Source organism: Urtica dioica, chromosome 3, assembly GCF_054948205.1.
Source record: "Urtica dioica subsp. dioica isolate 48M chromosome 3, U.dioica_male_clone48M_v1_H2, whole genome shotgun sequence".
NCBI classification, from domain to species: Eukaryota; Viridiplantae; Streptophyta; class Magnoliopsida; order Rosales; family Urticaceae; genus Urtica; species Urtica dioica.
Window position 1 is genome coordinate 185,324 of NC_142758.1, and position 24,384 is coordinate 209,707.

Consider the following 24,384-nt stretch of genomic DNA (forward strand, 5'->3'; position numbering starts at 1 on the left):
TTCCCTTTTAATTACATCACCGAATCTCATATTATGAATTCAAAAAGCTGAAATTAAATTGCTAAAATTATAGCCGTGTAAGCAAATACAGTGTAAATGTTTGTAAATTTTTGTTAATCTCCGCTGATTTGTTAATTTATGTTAATTATGGTAAATTTTGTGTGCATTTATTGCATTAAATTTTCTCTTTTAATTACATCACCGAATCTCCTATTAAATTAGCTAAATATCCAATTAAATTGCGAAAAAATCTGAAATTAATTGGCTGTATACAATTCAAACCGGTCAAACGTGGGCTAGTGTTTTGATCAAGTAAGTATAAGAAAAAAGGTAAATTAGGTATTTTATATCCGTAAATTTCACTAAATGGCTAGATTGCAAAATTTACCAAACGTTGGCTAGATTCCAAAAATCATGTTTCAAAATGGCTACGTTCCTAGTTTACAAAAAAAAAACTCGATTTCCGGAACAAAAGACGAGCCTTCTCCTGCCCGTCTTCCGAGGGCGAGGCGAGGTGAGGCAGCGGATTAAAAAAAAGGGCTAATTTGCTCTTCAAACAAAAATTATAGATTCAAAGCGCACACGTGCCTAACTCAGTGCTTCACACGTGGCAGATAGCTGTAACATCCGCACGATAGTATTGGGAGCAGAGAATCACCTCTCATTCTCTCCCCGCATCGACCCCTGCTCTGGTCTGGTCCCCCAACCCTAATCCAGCCAATGAGATCGCGTCACGTCGTCATCCCCGCGCGTGCACCGCCGTCACTCTAGGTTCCCTCCTTGGTCGTCTTCTCTCTCTAGAAGAACAACAGAGTTCGAACAAGGTCCATCAATGGCGAACAACTCCAAGGAAGAGCCGAAGACAGCTCCCCAGGCTGATCGGTGGTACAGCCTCAGCCTCGGACCTTCCTTCAAGGAAGACTCCTCGAACAAGTACTGCACTCTGCGATGTAAAAAGGATAAACCTCATGTTTATTTTCCTGTTTGGGTGCTCTCGGAGAAATCTGAAATCTGAATGTCGGTGCAGACGAGTTCAAGCCGGCGTCGATCGACAAGACGAAGCCGGGATCGATGAAGAAGACGAAGGAGAACCGAGTGAACGTTGAGTTCCAGAACAACCAGGTTGGGAAGCCAAAGGTCACGTTCGAAGGAAGCAGCGAGGATTACAAGGAGAGCGACGCGGTTCTCTTCTTCGACGGCCAAACATTCAGACTCGAGCGCCTTCACCGCGCTGTCAAGCAGCTCCGTCACCTCCGGAAGCCCGGCGAGTCTTCCGCCGCCGCCGCCGCGATCGAGCCCAGGCTCTCTCCGCCTCCGGCCAAGGCTCCCAAGATCGCTCACGTAGGTAGAACTGCCTTCCCGACCTTGCCGGTGAGTGTTTCCAGTTTTCCTCTTTGCCTTCTCGATCTCGATGCGTTTTGTTTGAATTGCTGTTGAAATTGTTCATACTTCAATCTCAATATCGTTGCCGTTGCCTGTTAATGACCTCTCTTACAAAAAAAAAAATTGAAAAAGAAAATTAGAGCTTTTTGAACACGGAAAGCAACTACGTGATCATTGGAAGAGAAATTCCAGTCCTTGTGAGAGTTGAAACGTACGGGTTCTTCTGTTTTGCACTGCTTTGAAGTTTTAGTCTTGTGATACCGAATTTGTTCATTGCCGTTGCGTTGCCTTTTATATGTTATGACTTCTCTTACGAAAATGAGATAGCTATTTAGAGCTTTTGAACACTGAACAGAACTCCATCATCATTGGAAAGAGTTCTATGCATAATGTAATTAGTGTTCAGTTGAATTCAGGGTCGACGGAAATAAAAAGATCGAGATGATGAATTAAAATACTGAAATTCAAAAAATTCAGATGCTCTTTCCGCTGTAGCAAGCTCATTGTTGAACTACAAACAGTAATGATTGAGAAATGACAAATTTATAATTAGGCATCGGGTATACATTTGCCCAGTTTATCGCTTCAAAGTTTCATGAGTTGTAAAAGGGTTTATCTTCTGGGGCAATTTTTTGCAGGTTGAGGTAGAGCGGATCGATATTGGCGGGTCAGAAAATCCGGGTTTGTACACTATTTATCTTTCATTTATTCAAGAATCTAAGGTTGTGGTTGGACCTCGACTAGGAAAAATGAAAACTTGAAGTAAAACAGTAATGAAAGATCAAATTTTTTGTAGTGTTCAGAAGTCAATAAAAAAATTGAGAGAAAAAGAGTCACACGTGAGACATGAGGAAATCAAAATCTCACTTAAGTGCGAATTTGCTTGGATTTTCATTTTCCACTTATTTTTTTCCAAGAAAATTAAATCCTAATTTTAGTTGAATATTTGCGATCAAATTTTACCCAATCCAAATAGCACAAGAAAAAATATGCACACTGATTCTTATATTAAATTTCCCATCAAGTTCCAAAGATACCCTAAACAAGCTTCAAGCCAGCCAATCCTTTCAGCTTAAGAGTTTAAAAACCCAACCCTGAAATCCAATTGAGACAGTTTCTTCACTCGCAAGTAAGTGGCGGATTTAGCATACAGACACTGATTCAGTAGCTACAGCAGGTTCGAGGTCAGCCAGTAAGGGAGTCGCGGCGGATCATCCACCATCGGATCAGCCGCCGGTCATCTCACCGGACCCGAAGAACGAAGAAGCTGAAGAACACCAAGACATAGACATCGAAGACATCTTCGGCGCTCAGTCTCCGGCGGAAGAAGCCGTGAACGGCTCCGACGACGAGATCGCTGACGTGGACGACAGCGGGGACGAGGTGGACAAGGGCCCGAACGCGGCAGAGGCGCTGAGAGCGCAAGTGAACGCGGAGCAGCGCAGCTCGAGCTCGAGCAGCAGCGGCTCCGCCACCGCAACGAGCGGCTCAGCCTCTGGAAGCAGTTCCAGCAGCGACAGCGAGGCAAGCGACGAGGACTCCGTCAACTCTATCTGAAACCGAATAAAATAACTGAGTCCTTGTTTATTCCTTTTTGGATTATCTGTCATGATGCTCTGTAAGTTTTGACTAAGATCAATAATGGAACGATCTGTATTTTTTTTCTTCTTCTTTTTTTAGGTACTTGTAGCTTGAGAGAGTTGTGAGACATTGCTCAATCAAAGTTTTATTTATATTAGTCTACAAATGGACAAAATACATATTTTACGATGGATTTGTCGGTAGAAATCCATGCTTTATTTATATATATATATAAAAAAAAACAATAAAGAATGTATTTATTCGTGTCCATGTCTATATTCCTGTTTAAAACTCCAAAATCTTGAAAAAGTGGACGCAATGCATATATTTCACTTGGATACAATGTATGTAAAAGAGACTGGAACATGAAGTAAAGAGAGTATGAATAAATCTCAGGACTGAAACCTTTAGTTCAACAAAACAAATAACATTCTTCATTTCGACCAAACTCAAATAAAACCTAGCCATCATAATCCCTCCCATCCCCTATACCATCGTCTCCAAATGAAAAAAAAAAAAAGAGTGATAACCAGATCAGTATACCATGCATGATTTTCTCTACTTACATGTACTGAATCCCAAAACCATAGAGAGCCAAAAAGTACCCAAAACTCTGGGCAACAAAAGCAGTATTTATGTAATGTACATTTGGTCAGGCTCAACAATAAAAAAAACAAAACAAAAAAAATTACTGTAAAAGTTTCCCAATGAGCACAATCCCTTTGTCGGTTTTCTTCTTCTTCTTCTTCGCCGGTGATCAACATCTAACTTTATCCGATAATCAAAATGGCTATAAACTAGTCATCAAGTTTTACTACCTATCTTCCTCGGTGGGTTTTCTGTTTGCTCTCCCTTCTTAGGCATTAATGAGGTCCAAAGGCGTGGCAGCCGGGTCTAACTCGAGACAGCCCTTGGGAGCATTATCTGCTTCTTGACCCGTGAGAACGTGAAAAGGAACTTGATGCGAAAGCCGAAACAGCTCTTCCTTGGGAAAACTCCGGACCTCTTTCGGACTGTCCGAGTGGGAACGGAACACCGTCTTGAAGCCGGGAACCTTGTCCAGCAAGGCAACGGACACCGCGGCTCGTTCCTCGCTGAAACCCTCGACCACCTCGACCATCTCGTACTTGTGCCTCACTTCTTCCGGGGTCTCCGAATCCCACTCCGGCGACCACTTGTTGTAGACCGCCCAGACTTGGCCCTTTTGGGGGTATATCCGGACCGCCCCGCGAGGCCCTTTTTCCCAGCCGGTCACCATGTGCGAGAAAGTGTTGAGTCCGCCGGCGCTTTCGTGCTTTCCGACTCTGAACTCGCCGCTGGTTTTCGTGAACCCGTTGCCGATCCAATTCACCAGGCCCAGCTCGCTGTTGCTTCTCGAGTTGAGCCAGCTGATCCGCATCTTGAACGGCTTCAGAGAGATGACTTTGTGGATCCGGGCATAGAAGCGAGGCATTCCGTCATCGTCGTCATACGCGGCCCACACCTGATCTTCTTTGAACGTGTCCTCGGTTCTGTCCGAGTCAAAGTTGTGAAAATCCGAATCAGGCACGCTGATCGACTTATTAGCCGACACTTGCTCGTCTTCATTCGAATCCACTTTCACCGCCGCTCCACTTTGCTTCTTGCCCAATGACCTAAGCTCCGGAAGCTTTTTTCGGATCTCAGTCTTGGCCTTAAAAGTCAGCATAACCCTGACTTCTTGAAACGAAAGCTCCCTCGCAGTGTTCGGCTTGGCGACAAAAAAATTGTTTGGGAAGAAAAAACGACCCGCTTCGGAATTACCTTTCTTGGTACTATCATGAACAGCACTGTTACCACCGAGTCCTCCGTTTCCCGTGGCCGTTCCAGCGACGGAGAAGGCTTTAAAACCATTCTGGTGGTGGTTGTTGTTTTCGACGTGAATCTTCTTTGACGGCCTTTCCATCTGAGCCTTGAAGACGTTACTAATATTATGCCTTTCCTCTCTCTGTCTTTTGACCGTCTCGCTCGCTTGCTGAACCAGACTCGCAGCCTGAGCCGCCGCGGAGGACGACGAGCCACGCTGACCCGTTTCGGAAAACGGACCCCACTTGAACGCCGCCTCGTTGAACGAGCTGTTGGACGGCTCTCGAGGGCTCGGCTTAGCGCTACCGCTCTTCCCTTCCGTTTTCGCGTTCGAACTCGGCGGAGGCGGCGACGACCAATTCGGCTGAGGCTTCTTCAAGACGTTCAGAGGCGGGTCCCGCTCCGAGGCCACGAAGGCCTCGTGGCAGTTGGGGCACAAGAGCGTGTGGTTCAGGTACATCCTCATGTACTCGTAGTGGGTCTTGCACCGGTGGCAGATCGTCCAAAACGTGTCGTTCTTCCTCTTCTGCGGCGGCGCTGCGCTCTTCTTGTGCCGTCCGTTCGCCGCCGACGGTTTGGCGACCGGAGCTCTCGGCTGAACCTGAAAGCCCAACGAGACGCCTCGCCTCTGGTTGTAGCCTTGTCTCTTGACCTTGTCGGACAACAAGCACCAAGCCTCGGCGACCAACTTGAACGCTCCCTCGGCGCCGACGGCCTTGTTCTTGTCCGGGTGAAGAGCCAGCGCCAATTTCCGGTACTGCTTCCGGATCGTCTCGTCGTCGTCCAACGGGCTCGCGCCGAGAACGCCGTACCAGTCCGACTCTCCACTTATCTTATTATCCGCCGAGATGTACACTTCGAGCGTCGTCAACATCTGAGATAGACCCTCTAGCCCCGGGAACAGATTATGAGCCTTCAACGCAAATTTCTTAGCCCCGGCGTAGTTCCTCTCCGCAAATTTCTTCTCGGCGATATCCTTTGCCCTAACCGCCTCGTCTTTATTGCACTCCATTCGATCTTAAAACTGCAATAAAGATAGGCTGAGCAGGGAATACAATGTATCAGATTATCGAACCCAAGGCTCTTAGCTTAAGCTTGCTCAGGAAAAGTTGTCATCTCCGAATCCAAAGTACCTGAACCAGACCAAAAATACAGAGATTATAAACAAAATCCACAAAGAACCATGAAATAAATAAAAAGTCATTCCACTAAATTATAGCATCAAACAGCATAGCAGAGGAAGGAAGATACAGGAAGAAAAAGTCGAGGGGTTTCTTGAGCTATCAGAGTACTTGATTTGCATATTCACAAGGAAAAGTTCCAAAATGCTAACCAGAATGCTGTTTCGGGTATCAAACTACGAATTAAAGGAGAGGAAAAAAAAAGACGCAGATTTTCGAAACAGAAATGTTCGACCTTCAAAAGAGCATCCATATCGCAAACACACATTCTCAATCTTCATTTTCTGAGTCCGAATCTAACTCGCAACAAATACACGTAATGTAGCAAATCGAAACCCTAAACTCTCTTCGGCGCTCAAATCATCACAGCCAAACCCATCGGAATAGCTTCGCAATCAATCGAAAACCCTCAAGACCCGCGAAAACGAAATAAAAATTTCCAGGATGGATTTAAGACCTGACTCTGACAAATTAACACACGCCATTGATTCGAACATGCTTAAGCATTAACGGTCGAATTTCAGTTCACAGAGCACTGAAACCATGAAATCAACAAATTGATAATCGAAACCCTAATTTCTCTAACATTCACTACCCAAAAAAAAATACTATTTCATAAAAATATAGAAAAACCAAGTCCCAAAAATAAAAATTAGAGGTTGAGCAATTACCCTTTTAGGAAGAAATAGTTGAGGAATTTTGAATCTGAGAGGACCATCAAGATGCTACACACACCATTTGTCAAAACAGCCCTGAGAACCTTTGGAAGATTTCTCAAAGGTCCCTAAAATACAGGAAAGAATATATTAGTAATAATTAATCGAAATATGAAACTGAGAATATATTTATAGCAAAGCTTTTAACTTGAGTTAAATTCTTTACTCTTCTTTTTTTTTACTTAACCTAAAAAATTGCCTTTGTCTTGAAAAATCGTTAACCATGGTTAAATTTTAACCCTTATATAGTCCACAAGAATATTTTGTATATATTTATACGTATACATGTATATAGTATACTCAGCATTGTCGATGATATCATTATACGTGTATGGTTAGCATAGCAAAAAAAAAAAAATCGTAACTTAATCTCGAAAATAATTTTTTACTATGTTAATTGCATTTTTTTTTAAGCATATTCATTTCGGAAAATTACTTTTGATGGAAAAACAATAACTTTTTCTAAAAACTTAGTATCATTGTTTTGCCAAGTTTATGCTATAATATTGTTCTTAAGAGGAGGGGTCATGTGAAGAAACACATGCATGTTGAACTTAAAAGGTGTATGTATATATATATATATATATATGTATGTATATATATATGTATGTATATATATATATGTATATATATATGTATGTATATATATTTCAAACTTATTTCTCAATATTTAATCGGTAACAATATACCTAAATCTTGAAGTGAGACGTAGTCACTTATAGCTAATCATTTTCAGTCGATGACCGTAAATATCAAGGTTTTTCATTAAGAACTTATGATTACTACAGTCATTTATAAGCAACTTTTTTATCTAAATGTCATTTTGTCGCTTCTAAAGACCTTTTTTTGTAATAGTGTTAGGAATTTGGTGAAATGACATAGTAATGTTGGGATTATGAATCTCATGGATATGGAACTCGTGAACAGATCGATGAAACGCGAAGTATATCACCTTTTTTTTTTATAGTTTGAATAAGTTAACTAGGCGTAGTATTCAACTGCGAGTATCATTATGATATGGTAGCTCTATCCCACAAAGAATATGTGTGCTTACTCACAAACAACAAAGAAATTTAAGAAAATAATAGCTAGAAAGATAAAATGGTAATTTTAAAACTCTCATCTTAGTTAAGATATCCATGAAGAGTAAAATCTTGAAAGATATTGAATGGATCCCAGTATATTAAACTAGTAGTGCATGTTTAATATACTGGGATCCATTCAATAAAGAGTGTTTGTATAAGCATTCCAAAAAATAATATAAAGAGTGTTTGTAGGCATCTATCCAGTCCGAGTAACGATATTAGTTGGGCTATTTATTCAAGGTCTAAAAGCCCACAATTTTGGGGATAAATTACGGGAAAATGAATAGATCTACTACCATTTACAAATTCATTTTACATAATCAACTAAAACGATCATTTTGCCAATTTTATTAGTAAAAAGGAGGAGAGAGAATATATTGTGTACAATTTTATCCTCTTTTTTCTCTAAGTCCCATATATGTCAACAAATCTTAGCTTATTTGACGATTTTTTGACATATATATGTCAACAAATGACACAATTTGTTGACATGTCAACAAATGACATAATTTGTTAATATATATGTCAACAAATGACACGATTTGTTGACATAATTTTCATGTTTTAACATATTCAGTTGTATTTTTCACGATGTCTGAGCAACGAGCCTTCACTGGAGTTGTATATGGTATATAATATTTTTAAATCTTGTAGTTAGAAAGAAGTGGTCTTGAGAGATACAATTTGTGAATGATTAACAAAATGACACGCATTGTTGACATACATATCAGTAAATGATACGATTCACACCATTAAAACAAATTTATCAAGGCAAAGTACTAGTAAAAAATCAACTACACTTTTTGCATATATCTATTTGATGCATAAAAAAAAAAAAAAAATCTAAAAGCTAAGCTACACTTGACATTCATAAATATAAACTAAGAAGATTACATTCCTAATAGTTCCTTCCATATACTCTTCTCTCACTAAAAAATTGCATTCAAGTACACTACAACCTCAATCTTATAACTAGCTGTGTGTATTAGTAACAAACTAGTAACTATCAAAGATTGCAGTAACATATATTTAGCCTAAAACCACACAAATTTCAAACCGTTTAACTTGTGTGTATTAGTAACAAACTAGTAATTGCCCAAGATTGTAGTAACATATATTTAGCCTAAAACCACGCAAATTTCAAACCGTTTGATTATTTGAATTGATAAAATTAATAAATACAAACAGACCAAATAAGTCTCGGTACTCAAAATTCCAAAAAAAAAAAATCCATAAGAAGCTGATACCAATGTTATGACGATATTTTCACGAGGTAACGATACCCAAAATAAAAGACGACACGTCAAGTCAACGCACAAAGTCCAAGCCCATGAACAGAAGGCTTAAAGTCAAATCTACGAGTCAAACTATCAAAAGAAACTTTGCGAAACGACTCAAGACCACGTCGGTGATAAGTGCATAATTTTTATTCATTTTGTGGTCATTATTTACCATATTATTCATTGTAATAACTTAAAATCACGTTTGTAATTGAACATCTTATGATTTGAGTGTTTACATATGTTAATGTGATTTCGGACGAGTTTGGAGCTTAAATATCAAGTTTTTGGAAGAAAACGGATCAGCCACATTGAAGAGGAAAAAACAGTGGTTGTACCGCAGTACAGCAAGCTTGTACCGCAGTACAGCCAAGGATCGAAATACCGTTACCGTTATCGTTCTGAGCCTTCGAATTTACTGGTAACCCCCCGTACCGTAAAGGAATACCGGGGGAAGCAAGAAAAAAAAAAGGAAACCGGTACCGTTGAACTTACCGTTACCATAGAGGAATACCTTCAAATACCGTATTTACAGAGGGGAATTCAGAAAAGAAATATACAAAAAAAACATACAAAGTACGTAGGATAAAATTCATAAAATTAAAAATAGTGTAGAATGTTTCAACACAATACGAAATTACAAGCACAATAAAAAGTAACTTTAATAACCAAAATGATAAAGTTCAACAAAATTCATCAAATACTATTGTTCAACAAATTCAACATAGGAGGGATACAAATGACTACTCAAAGCGACCGTATGCAGCGGTCATACAGTAATCATACCAAGTCATATAATGAGCATATGCACTAAAGTACCTGTTCAAGTGATAGTCGTACTCATACTGAGATGAACCAACAGACATGGAGTGGAGGGGATAACCTGGAACTGGTTGCACCGTTTCGGGAGCGTAACTTGATGCATAAGAGTCCTGGTAGTTGTAACTGGAAGATCCGTCATCATAAGATGACTCTGTGCCTTGAGGACCAATTGATACCGATCCGAAGTTGTAGGACAAGTCATCAACGTCATTGCTAGACGTAAATGACATGACATCATTCATACCTCCGCGCCCGTATCCTGAATCAAAAAAGGCAGGGTGATGAAGACGATCAAAATCTTCTTGCGATGGTGCGTATCTGAGTTGAGCACCGCCGACATCACCAAATGAAGTGCCTCCAGCAGTAAAGGAACCTCCAGCCCGATATGAACCTCCACCACCTCCCCCTGATCCACTGTCACCTTCACCTCCATCTATTCCGCTTGATCTACGGCTTGAACCTCCGTCATCTGAATCCGAACTGTCTCCGGATCCGTGTTGAGGTTGGACGTCCTCGTTCAGCACTCGCTCCGGATCAACTCCAATCTCTCGAGCCGCTTCAGCTACTGCTGGATTCGGGTTCTGGTTGACGTCGTCCATGTGAACTTCGTCAATCCAGCGGAGCATTTCGTCGTCTCCCTCATTGTCATTCCCCGAGCGTTCGAAAGCTTGTTTGATGATATCCAAAGGATCCAGGGGGTTGAGATTGTTGTCGTGAATCCGAGTTGCTTCACGGAGCTGCAACTTCATGTTGTATGAGCAGAAAACAAGCTTCTCGAGTCTGCTGTACGCTAGATGGTTCCTTTGTTTCGTGTGGACGAGGGCAAATGTACTCCAATTCCTCTCACAAGCGGAGGCGGATGAAGTTTGTGAAAAAATTTGAATGGCTAACGTCTGTCAAGTCGGGGTCCAATTTCCGTAAAGCTCCCACCACTCACCTGCAATCATGTGACATAAATCATATCATGTTATTTCTTACCATTCCATGACATAGTTAATGCATACAATTCATCTCACAAGCTTACTTGCACAAAGGGTGCCTCGTGCCGAAACAACACTTCGTTGTGAGAAGTCCCCTCGAGCGTCTCGAAATGCGATTAACTGTAATTAGAAAATCAAATAAGACTCATATATTCATAATGTGATATAGTTTGTAACAATTTATAGTTTTATACCTATCTCCCAAGAATAATGAACACAAACCTTAAATCAACACTACATTTATGTTCACAACTATCAATTTATACTTAATCTTCAAGAATTATAAATTAATTTGAAAAATTAAACTCAAAATCAAGAAAAAAAAATTCGGGTCGGGAAGCTCACCGGTAAGGTATGAAACCGGGGGGATCTGGGAAGAATTCAACAGAGGCGCGTCGGGAAGTTGGAGGCACAGCGGGATCCGGGCGAGATCTGGGAAGAAATCAACAGAGGCGCGGCGGAATTTGGAGGAGAGCTTACCGACGCAAATGAAAAAAAAAGGGAATCCGGGTTTAAATACCCGGTTTTGTTTTTTTTTTTTAAGCTGGACCGGACCGGGAAGTGGGAACCGGGTTCCTACCCGGATCCCGGTCTGGTTCCCCCGGAACCACCGGAAAACTCCGGTTTTGGTGGTTCCGGTGCCGGGTAGCTCCAAAAAGGGGGAACCGGACCGGTTCCCGTCCGGTTCCCCCGGGATTTAAATCCTTGAGTACAACAAGCTTGTACCACGGTATATGAGCAAAATTCATTGGCTGTACTGCGTAACTGAAAACCTGTACCGTGGTACAAATCCGTTAAAAGCCAATTCCAAACCAAATAAGGCCCATTCGAATTCTACCTAGAAGGGAACTTTGGGATTTCGACCTAACACATTGAGACTACGATTTTCAGAGCAAAAGAAGAGCCATACAGACCACGAAGAGAGAAGAAGACTTTCGACGACAACCGGAGTACGAACGGTTTTTCCGTTGAGACCGTCCTGACTCTCAAACTCGTTCTACCTTCTTTCTCTTTTCTATTGTTTGTATTGTTTTTACTTAATTATGTCTAGTTAGGTTTTGAACGGTTAAGGAAAATTTCAATCCCAAAACATGAATTGAAGATCTTGGTGTAGACATTGCTTCTTATTTCTCGTATTGAAGTTGTTATCTCTTTTCAATTTGCTCATTGTTATTGAATTGTTCTAATTCCGTTTGGATTGATCACCTAGATAGGAATATTAACGTTCATTGCCATACTCGCAATTTTAATCTGTAATTGTTAAGATTGTTAGTAATTAGTGGTGCGACTACATGTTGCAAGGATCTTGTGCATGCAGTGAAAAGAATAACCGGCATTATCATGCGTGTTGAATTTTCATTGTTGTTGTTAGGTTAAATCTAGGCCCGTGTTCATTAAGTTATCTTTCATTGTGGGTAATGGAGAAGATGAAGATAATCTGAGAGAATAAGGTTTTTTTTGTGGTTCTTGTTTGGGAAATAATGAGTCAGAAACGTGAAAGCGATGAGTGAAAAATTTAATTGAATTTTAAGGGTATAAATGTCTTTATACATAGGAGTTGGTAATAGATGTGTCAAATTTTTTGTTTTTGTTGAAAATTGGTAAATGCACACCAATTGATAATATTGGTGTCAATATTCCTTATCATTTTGGTTGATTTAGGGAATGGATTATCAAATGTTAATAGATCCGTCTATAATAATTTTTTATATAATTTTAAATATAGTGTTTTTTCACAATAATTTTAAATATAGTGTTTTTTTTAAACTGTAAATAAAAGTATAAGAGTAAACAAAATTAAATAACGCTTAAAACAGTAAATAATTTTAAAAATGTTTAAATATAAAAAAGACGTTTAAAATTAAAAAAATCATTATTTTTATGATGTAATATTTAAACACGTTATTTTTATTTCTGTGATTAGTTTCAAAAGATGTTGCCACATGCGAGCTCTTTTTCTTTTTCAATTTGGATTTTGGATTTGAATTGGATGCGAGTTATTTTCTACTTCTTAAAGTCGTTGACTAGTTGTAAAACACATGGCTTTGAGACTTGTCGAGTAAAAATGAGCATGAGAGTGCTTTTAATGAAATTTTAATTCAATACATTAAATTCATTAACTCTCGGAATCTTACGCCCTCTTTTCATTTAGTTTAAGACATAGATTTATGTAGGAGAGCTACGACACCATTTTCAAGCCATTTAATTATGGGGACTAACTCTAAGAAGACTAGCAAAGATAGTCTCATCAATTATGACAAAATCTTGCTTCACAATCTTATGGTCTCTATTTGGTATAACCACTTGTACTTTTAGAGGAAGAAAAAAAGGTTGCACAAATTAAATTAGTACGCATATAGCTCTAAGAAATAATAATAAAAAACAATATAAAAAGAGGAGTTTTTAATTAATTACTTTGAATAAAGAAATTCAGTAAAATATATTAAATTCTTATATTTGACATTTGTTTTGGTTCTAATTCTTAACATTGCATTTGATACATAATTATTTTAGTATGAAAATGAGACTCAATCATCATGTCTGATGTTTCCCTAAAAGAAGGTGATTTGCTGTATTTTATATTTTAGCTTTATAGACAATACAAGTTTTGACACTAAAACTTAGGTGTTCTTACGTAAATTATAAATGTTCTTAAGATTCTAAATTACGAATGTATGTTAAGCTATGCGTCGGCGACACTACACAGATGTATGAGCTAAACAAAATGATAAAAATATTTATTCGAGATCTAAAGAATCTTTAAATCATTAAAATATATAGATCACTTTCTTGCCTCTAACTAGGTAGATTCATAGGTTAATATATATGTATCTACATCGTTTCTATACATTATATTATCTAAGGCATTGAAATTAGTATAGTACGCCTAATTAAATAATAATTATTTGTTATTTTAGCTATAAGAATACAGATAAAATAAGACATAAATCCTTTTGATCATCGTTAACCTACAATACTTACATTTGTTTAATTAACATATTTCATTCTATGTTTTTTTTAATCGTATTTTAATGGTAACAATTAGTGTCGGTGAAAAACAATAAGAGAAATTAAGCATATAATCGATTTCAATTTTTTACATTAAAAAATGTAGTCGAATTATTTAAAAATTAAGAAAATAATTTAAATTACAACAAGACGTAAACATAAATTAAATTATTTTTTAATATATAAATAATTAAACTACGATTTTAATTAATGATAACTATTTAGCCATTTGGCTCAGTTTCTTCAAAACAACACTACCATTAGTATTATATTGAGAAAAATGGCATATATATGATATTGTAAGAAAATTATATTGAATTGTGACAGAAAATTTCGATTAATATTTAATATGCTGGAATAAGAAGTATGTCTTAGAATTTCGATTGTCATGGGACTTTAACCGGTGAAAGATTCAAATCTAGAATCAACTGAATCAGATGAATATTATGTCTTTCACGCGGGTGGACTTGGCAAAAATAAAATAAAATAAAATAAAATAATGAGGGCACGTAATAATAAATTGTTTGTAATTATTTGACTGATAATAAATTTATGAAAAAAGAAATATTGTAAAAGCAAAAGAAAACTCTTTTGAAGTCTCTTCTCCTTTCATTCTTCTTCGTCATCGCAGAGTTCTCAAATCTCAGCTGAGAGAGACAAGCAAATACCGGAAATCTCAAACCCTAGAAATAGAATTCGCATATCCTCTAGAACTCCGAGAATAGCCAGACCGATTTCTCGATCCACGAGAGCGTTCCTCGGAAAAATCTCCCGATTTCGTGTATTCATTACATGTTCGCCATTATTACTGTCGAACCATTGCAACGAGATCTTCTTCGAGACTAAGGAGAGAGATAATGGGAGCTGAGAGGAAGAAATGGCTTCTGACTCTCCTCTCAGCGTCATTTCTGTCTCTCATTCTACTCCTTTTGTCTCTGATCTCGTTCAGTTCGTCAAAGCCCTTTCCGGCGATCGTTCGACAAGGTTCCACCAATCCTCCGGCGTTCGCATACTATATTTGGGGCTCTAAAGGCGACGGAGATCGGATCTTCAGGCTGTTAATGGCGGTTTATCATCCGAGGAATCGTTACTTGTTGCACCTCTCCGTCGACGCCTCCGACGACGAGCGACGGAGCTTGGCGGCGTCGGTGAGGTCTGTGCCGGCGGTTAGGGCGTTCGGTAATGTGGACGTGGTTGGGAAGCCCGAACGATCGACTTACATGGGGGCTTCTAATATCGCCACCACTCTCCGCGCGGCAGCGATTTTGCTCAGGCTTGATCCTGGCTGGGACTGGTTTATCACCTTGAACGCCATGGATTACCCTCTGCTCACTCAAGATGGTAATGTAATTCTCTCTATCCCTAGCTCTCTCTGTCGCTTTTGCCTATGAATCGAAGTCAGAATGGGAAAATCGAGCAGTGATTGCGATTTGTTTGAGGACACTGACTTGCGAAAGTTGGGAGTTTGATTAGAGTTTACTGAATTTTTTTAGCTTCGAAGGAATTAGGGATGTCTGCGGTGTTGACTTATGGGTAGTGATGTGATTTTATTGGATGTTTTAGATTGGGTTATGGATAGGAGCTCGTGAAGTTTTTTGTAGTTGATAAGATTAGAGGGGTTATAATGTCGTTTTCTTTTTTTTTACTCTTTTTAATTTTTAATTTTATGTAGTTTTCTTTAATTGTTGCTCTGAAAATGTATGGTCGAAGTCTAGAACATCAATTATTTGCTTAAAGCTCTCAGACTGTGACATTTTTTTTTGGAATTGTTGGTGTTTTGTACATTGATTTAAGTTTGACAGTCTAGATGTGATGTACTTTTTGGTGTTCTTGTCTGTGCTTGTATACTATAATTGATGAGATTGGAAATTTGGGTTTCGATTCAGTAAATTTTTATGGTCATCAGATTTGAAACCCTTGAGAAAACATGAGGGGGCTTGACTTTCTCCCCCGAATTTATGGATGATTTTGACAAATAAACTTATACCAAGTAACCTAAAAATCTTGGTGCACCTTCAAGGTTCTTTATAGTAGTAATTTTAATGATCTTCCCTGTAGGTTGTGGGGTAAAATACCCTAGATTAACTGTGGATTGAAGTATTGTAAACTCTTTAATTTTTTTTTTCCCTGTCATGATTGGTACATAAGAAATTTATTTCATAGCGGTGAAACACAAATGTCTTCGGTATTGATTGAGCCGAAGTGGTATTAGATTCTAAGTTTTTGACTCTAACAACATGAGATCTTGTTGATATCAAATTGAAATAGTCTAGCATTGCGACGATTGTTTTTACTTCGTGACCGCCAAAAAGAGCAACCAGGCATAGTTGCAAGGACATGAAAATTGGACATTTTATAAAATGGATTATGAAATCTTTTCTTAATCGCTCTGTGTAGTTTGCTTCGAGAGACTCTTGTATGTTGACTTTCTCGTTGTCTCCGTTTCCTTTTTCCAGATCTTTCCCACGTCTTCTCAACCGTTCGAAGAGGTTTAAATTTCATCGATCACACCAGCGACCTTGGATGGAAAGAGTATGTGTACCCCTTCACTATAATAGATTTTTGGATCATAATCGGAACCATAATAGAATACTGATCCCACTTTTTTTTTTTTTCTTTTCGAAATGCAGATCTCAAAGATATCAACCTATTGTAGTTGATCCGGCGATATACCTGGCCAGAAGGAGCCAAATATTCCACGCCACAGAAAAACGAAAAACCCCCGAAGCATTTAAAGTATTCACAGGCAAAGTTTCTGTCATGAATATAATATTGTTGTCTCCTTCGGCTTCAATTGTGTAAAACTAATAGGATCGAGGCTAAATTGAAGCTTACGGATTGAGTTTTGGCAGGGTCGCCGTGGGTAACTCTGAGCCGGCAGTTCTTGGAGTATTGCATTTTGGGGTGGGAGAACCTTCCACGGACCCTTCTGATGTACTTCAACAACGTGGTTCTGTCGGAAGAAGGGTATTTCCACTCGGTGATTTGCAACTCGCCGGAGTTTGCTAACACGACGGTGAACAACGACCTGCGGTACATGATCTGGGACAGCCCCCCCGGGATGGACCCCCATTTCTTGAACGCCTCGGATTTCGATCACATGGCTCAGAGCGGCGCCGCCTTTGCGAGGCGGTTCGCGCGGGACGATCCCGTGCTCGACCTCATCGACCGTCGGATCTTGGGCCGCGCGAGCAAAGGCGGGCCCGCCCCCGGGGCCTGGTGCTCTGGCAGCCGTGCAAGCTGGTGGGTGGACCCGTGCTCGCGCTGGGGCGACCTCAACCTCGTCACCCCCGGCCGCCACGCCATCAAGTTCGCCGACTCCCTCACCAATCTCCTCGACGATTGGAATTCCCAGTCCAACCAGTGCAAGTGATTTTTTTTTTTTTTTTTTTGCCACGCTGGTTCACCTCTTCTTCTTCTTCTTCTTCCAAAGAGGATGGGGAGACCAGACAAATAGAAACAGACATTGAAGCACGTGTAGAGATCTTTGGGCTGTATAATATTAATATTATCATGGTAGTCTTGTAGGGCATGATCAGGGGAGATGGGTTTTTGTTTTGGAATTGGTTAGCAAATATTTGTTTTGTTGTATTTGTATAGCCACCCATTCACTCTTTCCCTCTCTCTCAGTCCATTAGTAGTTTACTTGCTCTTCTTTCTTACTCAGCTTTTTGTTTACTTATGGAATGGTTAACGAGTATACGTTCTGAAAGTTTAATTCTTTCTTCTCTATGTCCTCTTGCGCTCTCTCGATATATATTTTCACCTAAAAGAGCGACACCAAAGAGAAACAGATGAGTCCACATCTGCAGTGACCTGCGAAGCAAAGGACCCGAATCGAGCTAAACCGAGCATTCAGCTGAGTAAAAAAAACATGCCAAAGTTGTGAAGACTAAGACTCGTTCTCTGATTCCCGTGTTCACAAACACTTGTAATAAACGGCCCGGACAGTTTTCTCATTTAGATGTCGACGTTTTACGCAACAATTTACACATTGCTTACTTGCTCCACTAGCCTTAGAGTCTTACAAGCAAGTAGGTGACTATTTTTTGTTCAGTATGTACATGTTCATAATAACATCCTTCTCAAGTTAGCGATAATGACGTGTAATTGCAAACCACACGTAGTATATAACGAAAATGTCAGAAAAAGAAAACAACAACATTGGATTCCTTGAGCATTCATATTTACATAATCTGAATCTAAACTTCAAACATTTACGCTTTGCTTTCGTAATTTGACCTTGAGATGATGGGGAGTTATTTAAATTAATTGGAAACGATTTGTGCCCACCCACGTTCAACAATCAAGAAGTTCTGAAATTTTGTAAGGAAAAAGTGGGATACGTGAGAAAAGTTTAACTTTTTATTATTATTATTATTATTGTTGCTTGGAATTCTGGTTGCTATATTATATATATAAAGAAAATATGTATTTTGCTTTTATCCCGTCAATAACTAAATATCCCTACTTATCTATGTTAGCATATGCCTCGTTTGACATAGTTTTGTTTTAAAAAAAATGTTTTTAGATTAAGTTTTTTTAAAAAAATTGTTTTTTTAAAAAATTGACAATGTGTTTGGTAAACTGTTTATAAAACAGTTGTTGTTGTTAACAAAAACTGATTTAACGTTTGGTAAAATAAATATATTATAGTAAAAAGACTAAAATAGACATGTTCTTGGTAATTAAATAATAATTATTAATATGCTTATTTATATACATATATATGAATAATATTTTATACGAGGATATTACAGTAAATTATATAATAAACTTAAAAACACTAAGAATCTTAAACTTTCCATCTCATGTACCAAATCTAAAATCGCTTTTAAAGTCTTTTGTAAAAACAGTTTTGTCAAACATCAAGTAAGCAGTTTAGTTTTTTCTAAAAATAAAAACAGGGCTTTTTAATCTGAACCAAACGCAGCTAAAACTGACCATATGGAACCCGGGAAATGGGATCCCCTGGTCCCGTCCCATATTTTGCGGGAAATGGGACTCCCGGGACCGTAAAAAATGGTACCGGGAAATCCCGGAACCATTTTCCACGGTACCGGGAATTCCCGGTACCATATTTCGCGGTTCCGGGATTCCCATATTTCCCATATTTATTTATTTTATTTTATTTTAATCATAAATACATTTAAAAATAAATAAAAATTCATATGTTTTCAATTAAAAAAATACAATATAAAAAATACGGTACTAAACGGTGCTAAACGGGGATCCCGGTTCCGTCCCATTTCCCGGATGGTTCCGGGACAAAAGTCCCGGTACCATATTTTATAATATGGGTTTTTCCCATTTCCCACATGATACCAAGAATACGGGAAACGGGGTCCCGCGGGATCCCATATGGCCACCTTTAAACGCAGCCTATTAGAAGCGGCGATTATGACCGCTTTCTTTTACAAGTTAGGAGGCACTTGAATCATGACTGCCATATTTTCATAGCATTCAGCTCTAATGGCTGACATAATGACATATTTTTAAATAAAAGATAGATAACAGTCATTCTAATAAACGCCACCATTCAAGTGTCACCGCATTTCATTTTTCTAGTGGTTCAAGATTTCTTAAGCAGCTAGGTCAATACTCGGTGTCTTCAATGACGTTCCACGACTTCTACAATTAGATCTCGTCTAGCATCTAAAGTGGGATATAAGATCTGTAAAGACTGAAATTGATTAATTCTTGCCTTCTTTGATTCTCTATTAGGGTTATTGTTATGTTGAGTAATTATTCTCTGTCCTTCGTAGTCTTGAGTTTTTGTAATTGTTCAGATTTGATATTCTTGATCGTGAGAGTTCTTTGTGTACATTTAGTGAGAGAACATTGTAAATATTATGAGTATGAAGAAACTGTTCAATGATCAAGTGCACATATATTTTTGGATTGGAGCTCAACATGAATACACAGTGTTCAAAAATTTGTTTGAAGTGAACCACGGTCAATCTTATTGTCTTTTCTTTCATTTTGTTTTTGTCTTTTATTTCTTGTTCAAATTCGTGCACGCGACACATGTTAAATTCTGAAAAAAAAAACTTACTACAATGTTATCAAAGTTATCTTTAATATATATATATATATATATATATATATATATATATATATATATTTATCATTAATTGCTTTAACCCAAAATTCATCAATATGGGTTTGATATCTATCGATCTACTGTATTGCATTCAGTTGTTGTTTCTTTTTTGCGCAAAGATAGTTTTGGTGTAAGATTCGTCCTTAGAATAAACAAAATGTTAGGTCTCAAGGCAACCAAGCTCGCGGCTCAAGAGGATGAGCTAGAGCTAACTTGGTCCATCCTTTTTCAGGAGAAGAACGAATAACCCCTAAGATCAGCTCTGGAAAACCTAAACCCGCTCATTATAGCTCAACTCGAGTTACATCCAGGTGAGTGACATAGAGACCAGTTTAACTGGCCGTCCAAATCTCAAAGACGAAGAGTATTCAACCGCAATCATAATCGTTTCGTTTATTTGTAATAAGGAGGTACACATGTTGCGAGCTCAAAGGTCTAGATCGTGGCGATAAATGAAGATGATCAATTATAAAAAAAATATATATACTTTTCATTTGATGAACTAATAATCAAAGTATTTCAATAAGAGCCTATGATTAAAAATAAATTCATGTTAATCATGTTTCCACCTCTAAAGATGTGTCAAACAATTCATATAATACTGGCTTCAAATTATTTCATATTAGTGGTAAACACATCATATATATACATAATACATTTATAAATAAAATTTTAATACAAAAGATGTGTAAATAAATAGATGGAAATAGAATTGGAAAAGCGAGTGTACAGGCTGGCATCAAAATGAAAAGTGACCATAGGAAAGGAATAGTGTAAGTGGTGGACTATGTATACACGCACATATAATATAATTATATAATATGTATTGGTGATGAGAAATATAAATAAATAAACAAATGAAAGTCTGTTACATGTATAGTTGTACAAAACTAATAATAATATTATTCCCATATCCATCTGTATCCTCTTGTTTTCTTCCCGAGATTCCCTCCATTTAATATTTATTTTAATAATTAAACGTAGTTGAAAAAAATGTAAATGTAATCAGGATAATTCTTTAATTGAATTAGATCATCATATTAAGACTCCAAACCCAAATTTATGTCCGTTTCTCTCTCTATCTCTGAATGTGATGCGCGTTAGAGAGAGAAAGAGCGATTAACGAAACACAAAATCTTCTAACCCCACAGAGCTGTAACAATGGCCGTCGACGTCGCCGGAGACGGCGGAGATCGGACGCCAGAGCTTCTGAAGCTGGTGAACGAGGTGGCCGAAGTGTCGGCTTCGTCAACTTGCTCCGCCGGAGTTTTCAGGAGGGATTGTACGGATCTGGTGCGTCGGATCTCGCTCCTGACGCATTTTCTGGAGGAGATGAGGGATATCGAGGGACAATCTCGACCGTCCGATAATTCTTCTTCTTCTTCGACTTCGTCTTCTTCGGGAGGTTCTTGCTGGGATTCTGATCTCATGGTTGCTCTTCAGGCAGCGAAATGCCTTCTCGCCATGGCTTCCACCTTCAGTTCCGATAATGTACCTTCTGTAAGTCTTCTCTGTCTCTCTCATTTTATTTTTTCCATGGTTGGTCGTTGTGTTCTTAGATCTGAACTGGACTGGATAGAGTTGGAGAATTGAATAGGAATCGGTGATTCTGCTCTCATTTCATATCAATTTCGTCTCTCTCGTTGAAAGTGATTCTGATGGCTTTAATTTTTAAGACTTAGTCAGTATCAAACTTTGGCATTGGAGTTTTGACTGACATTGACATTTTTTTCATTTACTGGAGGAATTGTTGTTATTGTTGAAAGGTCCAAATGAAAATTTGTTGAGAGTTTGATTTTACACTCTGTATGAATTAGCGGATTCTTTAAACAGTCTTGTCGATCACTGAAGAATGCTAAAATCTTTTGATTAAAGGACAAGGCTATCAAGAGGATCGCCTTTCAGTTTCAATGCGTGACGTGGAAGTTAGAGAAAGCGCTGGCCAATTTTCCGTACGACCATTTCGACATCTCCGAGGAAGTTCAGGAACAGGTACGAGGGGTTGAACGATGTTGGATTTTTCCGGAGTTGATTTCGACTGTGTTTTCTTTTGGTATATAATACTTAACGCCTCATTTCTGAACAGGTCGAATTGGTGAGAAACCAATTGAGAAGAGCTACGGAGAGATACGGATCCATGAACTCGAAGAAGATGTTGTCTAATTTGCCACAACTGTTAGAGAAAGAACAACTTCAGGTGGACTCGAAAAAATTGGGTAGAAGTGAACAGATTGGTGGTACCGATAGACTTCCGCCGAAGCCGTGCACTTTTGTGAGATGCGACAGCTTGAACAGCCTTGGTGTAGACGACACCAGAAGAAACGACCCCGAAATCCTTAGGAACTCTTGTTCGACTCCTGATTTGAGTTTGGCCATCGACAAGGCTTCCGGTGAAATGAAGAAGCCCGATGCTATGGCGATTCCCGATGATTATCTGTGTCCTATATCCTTGGAGCTGATGAGAGACCCTGTCATTGTCGCCACAGGACAGGTATGGTATCAATCTCGAAAAAAACACTCAATGTCGTTTATTGATTCACAAGTGAATTCAAATCGAGTGGGTTTGGTTTAGTCAAATAAGCCACCGAAAGACTAAGAATTGCTAGATAGCCAACCTTTTGTAAATAGCCACCTCAACTTATTTACGGCACTCAAAAAGACCCAAAAACATTCCCACTTATTTTGAGGTAAATAAGTTGAGGTGGCTATTTACATGAAATTTACAAAACGTTGGGTATTATACAAAACGCCATAAGTCAAATAGCTATATAGCTAAAAGACCCTTTTTTTTTTCCAAGGGTTGTCCGTTTTTTATTTTACTTGTTTATAAAATGCTTGTGAGGTTAGCTTATTTGTTTATTTTGGTTTGGTAGACGTACGAGAGATGTTACATCCAGAGATGGATAGACTGCGGCAACAAAACGTGCCCGAAAACCCAGCAGAAGCTCGAGCACTTGACGCTGACTCCGAACTACGTGCTGAGAAGCCTGATCGGCCAATGGTGCGAGGGCCACAACATCGAACCCCCGACGGGTCTGGTGAACGGGAAGATGAAACGGAGCGACGGGTCGGTTCGGGACGTCTCCGGCGACATGGCGGCCATCGAATCCCTGGTACGGAAGCTGTGGAGCCGGTCGCTGGAGGAGCGACGAGGCGCCGCGACCGAGATCCGGTCCCTCTCGAAGAGAAGCACCGACAACCGGATCCTGATCGCGGAGGCCGGAGCGATCCCGGTCCTGGTCAGCCTTTTGACCTCCGACGACCCCCCGACCCAGGAGAACGCGGTCACCTCGATCCTCAACCTCTCGATCTACGAGAACAACAAGGGCCTCATTATGCTCGCCGGAGCGATCCCCTCCATCGTCCAAGTCCTCCGCGCCGGATCCACCGAGGCAAAGGAAAACGCGGCCGCGACCCTTTTCAGCCTCTCGCTCGCCGACGAGAACAAGATCATCATCGGAGCTTCCGGGGCGATCCCGGCTCTGGTCGACCTCCTCCAAAACGGGCGGACCCGAGGGAAGAAAGACGCCGCCACCGCTCTCTTCAACCTCTGCATATACCAAGGGAACAAAGGGCGGGCCGTCAGAGCCGGTGTAGTCACAGCCCTTCTGGGAATGCTCGCGTCGGATTCCGGCGACTCAATGGTGGACGAGGCTCTCACCATTATGTCCGTCCTCGCCACCCACCAAGAAGCCAAGCTCGCCATAGTCAAAGCTGGGACGATCCCAGTGCTGATCGATCTTCTAAGGACGGGTCTGCCACGGAACAAGGAAAACGCGACGGCGATCTTGCTGGCTCTGTGCAAGAGGGACGGGGATAACCTGGCCTGTATAAGCCGCCTCGGAGCCTTGATTCCATTGACGGAGCTCGCGAAGAACGGCTCTGACCGCACCAAACGCAAGGCTGCTTCGTTGCTGGAACATCTTCGCAAGCTGCAACAGCTCTAATTAACAGGTAGCAACTACCCATAGATTCTTTCTTTTTCTTTTAATTAAAGGAAAAAAAAATAATTGATTATTCTTGTACCAATTTTTATTTCTCATATCCAATTCTATTTGTGGATGAAAATGTCATTTTTATATATTTTTTTTCCTGATGTGAAAGCTGAGAAAATACGGACTTTGAGATAACAAAACTAATCTCAATACCCCATTTTATGTATCAATTTTTTTCCCCCTTCCTCTTATGTAAGAGTGTAATATATTCATTTGATACTGTATTTGTTACAAAAATATATTCTTTAATATGGAAAAGCTTGTTCAATCTTTTCCCTATTTGAAGACCATTTCTTTGAGCCATTGTCGTTTTTGCTCCATGATTGGAATGTACATAAAGGGATTCAAAATCCATATAAAAGGTGAGCCCTTTATTTCTTACTCTTTTATAGTTTCAAGATCTCTTTAAGATGACAGTATTCAAT

General features: G+C 39.4%; 4 protein-coding genes across 6 annotated transcripts; 3 read left to right on the forward strand and 1 right to left on the reverse strand.

Moving 5' to 3' along the window:
• Positions 1-647: 647 nt before the first annotated feature.
• On the forward strand, positions 648-3,010 carry LOC149401840 (RNA polymerase II transcription elongation factor). 2 transcript variants are annotated; one of them, XM_089609333.1, is made up of 4 exons: positions 648-950; positions 1,028-1,371; positions 2,022-2,064; positions 2,561-3,010. In XM_089609333.1, exons 1-4 carry the CDS (start codon positions 833-835, stop codon positions 2,938-2,940), a joined length of 885 nt encoding a protein of 294 aa, XP_089465459.1. In that variant the 5' UTR covers positions 648-832; the 3' UTR covers positions 2,941-3,010. The 2 variants fall into 2 exon arrangements, with proteins under 2 accessions (XP_089465459.1, XP_089465458.1); XM_089609332.1 differs by having other exon boundaries at positions 650-950; positions 2,558-3,010.
• Positions 3,011-3,504: 494 nt separating this feature from the next.
• Positions 3,505-6,781, reverse strand: LOC149401841 (DnaJ heat shock amino-terminal domain protein). Of its 2 annotated transcripts, none has more exons than XM_089609328.1 (2): positions 6,641-6,781; positions 3,505-5,921 (listed from the first exon to the last, which is right to left on the reverse strand). In XM_089609328.1, exon 2 carries the CDS (start codon positions 5,798-5,800, stop codon positions 3,821-3,823), a length of 1,980 nt encoding a protein of 659 aa, XP_089465454.1. In that variant the 5' UTR covers positions 5,801-5,921; positions 6,641-6,781; the 3' UTR covers positions 3,505-3,820. The 2 variants fall into 2 exon arrangements, with proteins under 2 accessions (XP_089465454.1, XP_089465455.1); XM_089609329.1 differs by lacking the exon at positions 6,641-6,781 and adding an exon at positions 6,205-6,527.
• A 7,623-nt stretch (positions 6,782-14,404) lies between these two features.
• On the forward strand, positions 14,405-17,573 carry LOC149401842 (Core-2/I-branching beta-1,6-N-acetylglucosaminyltransferase family protein). Its single transcript, XM_089609847.1, has 4 exons — positions 14,405-15,202; positions 16,318-16,393; positions 16,492-16,607; positions 16,714-17,573. The coding sequence occupies exons 1-4, from the start codon at positions 14,719-14,721 to the stop codon at positions 17,232-17,234; spliced, it is 1,197 nt and encodes a 398-aa protein (XP_089465973.1). The 5' UTR covers positions 14,405-14,718; the 3' UTR covers positions 17,235-17,573.
• Positions 17,574-20,880: 3,307 nt separating this feature from the next.
• Positions 20,881-24,249, forward strand: LOC149401843 (U-box domain-containing protein 11-like). Its single transcript, XM_089609665.1, has 4 exons — positions 20,881-21,464; positions 21,840-21,956; positions 22,051-22,455; positions 22,838-24,249. Exons 1-4 carry the CDS (start codon positions 21,126-21,128, stop codon positions 23,909-23,911), a joined length of 1,935 nt encoding a protein of 644 aa, XP_089465791.1. The 5' UTR covers positions 20,881-21,125; the 3' UTR covers positions 23,912-24,249.
• The last annotated feature ends 135 nt before the right edge of the window (positions 24,250-24,384 follow it).

Coding starts and splice junctions, on each gene's coding strand:
- LOC149401842 (XM_089609847.1), top strand. CDS start 14,719: ATGGGAGCTGAGAGGAAGAAATGGCTTCTGACTCTCCTCTCAGCGTCA. Junction 15,203..16,317: donor CCCTCTGCTCACTCAAGATG/GTAATGTAATTC, acceptor TCCTTTTTCCAG/ATCTTTCCCACGTCTTCTCA. Junction 16,394..16,491: donor AGCGACCTTGGATGGAAAGA/GTATGTGTACCC, acceptor TTCGAAATGCAG/ATCTCAAAGATATCAACCTA.
- LOC149401840 (XM_089609332.1), top strand. CDS start 833: ATGGCGAACAACTCCAAGGAAGAGCCGAAGACAGCTCCCCAGGCTGAT. Junction 1,372..2,021: donor CTGCCTTCCCGACCTTGCCG/GTGAGTGTTTCC, acceptor AATTTTTTGCAG/GTTGAGGTAGAGCGGATCGA. Junction 2,065..2,557: donor TGGCGGGTCAGAAAATCCGG/GTTTGTACACTA, acceptor CAGTAGCTACAG/CAGGTTCGAGGTCAGCCAGT.
- LOC149401841 (XM_089609328.1), bottom strand. CDS start 5,800: ATGGAGTGCAATAAAGACGAGGCGGTTAGGGCAAAGGATATCGCCGAG.
- LOC149401843 (XM_089609665.1), top strand. CDS start 21,126: ATGGCCGTCGACGTCGCCGGAGACGGCGGAGATCGGACGCCAGAGCTT. Junction 21,465..21,839: donor GTTCCGATAATGTACCTTCT/GTAAGTCTTCTC, acceptor TTTTGATTAAAG/GACAAGGCTATCAAGAGGAT. Junction 22,456..22,837: donor TCATTGTCGCCACAGGACAG/GTATGGTATCAA, acceptor TTGGTTTGGTAG/ACGTACGAGAGATGTTACAT.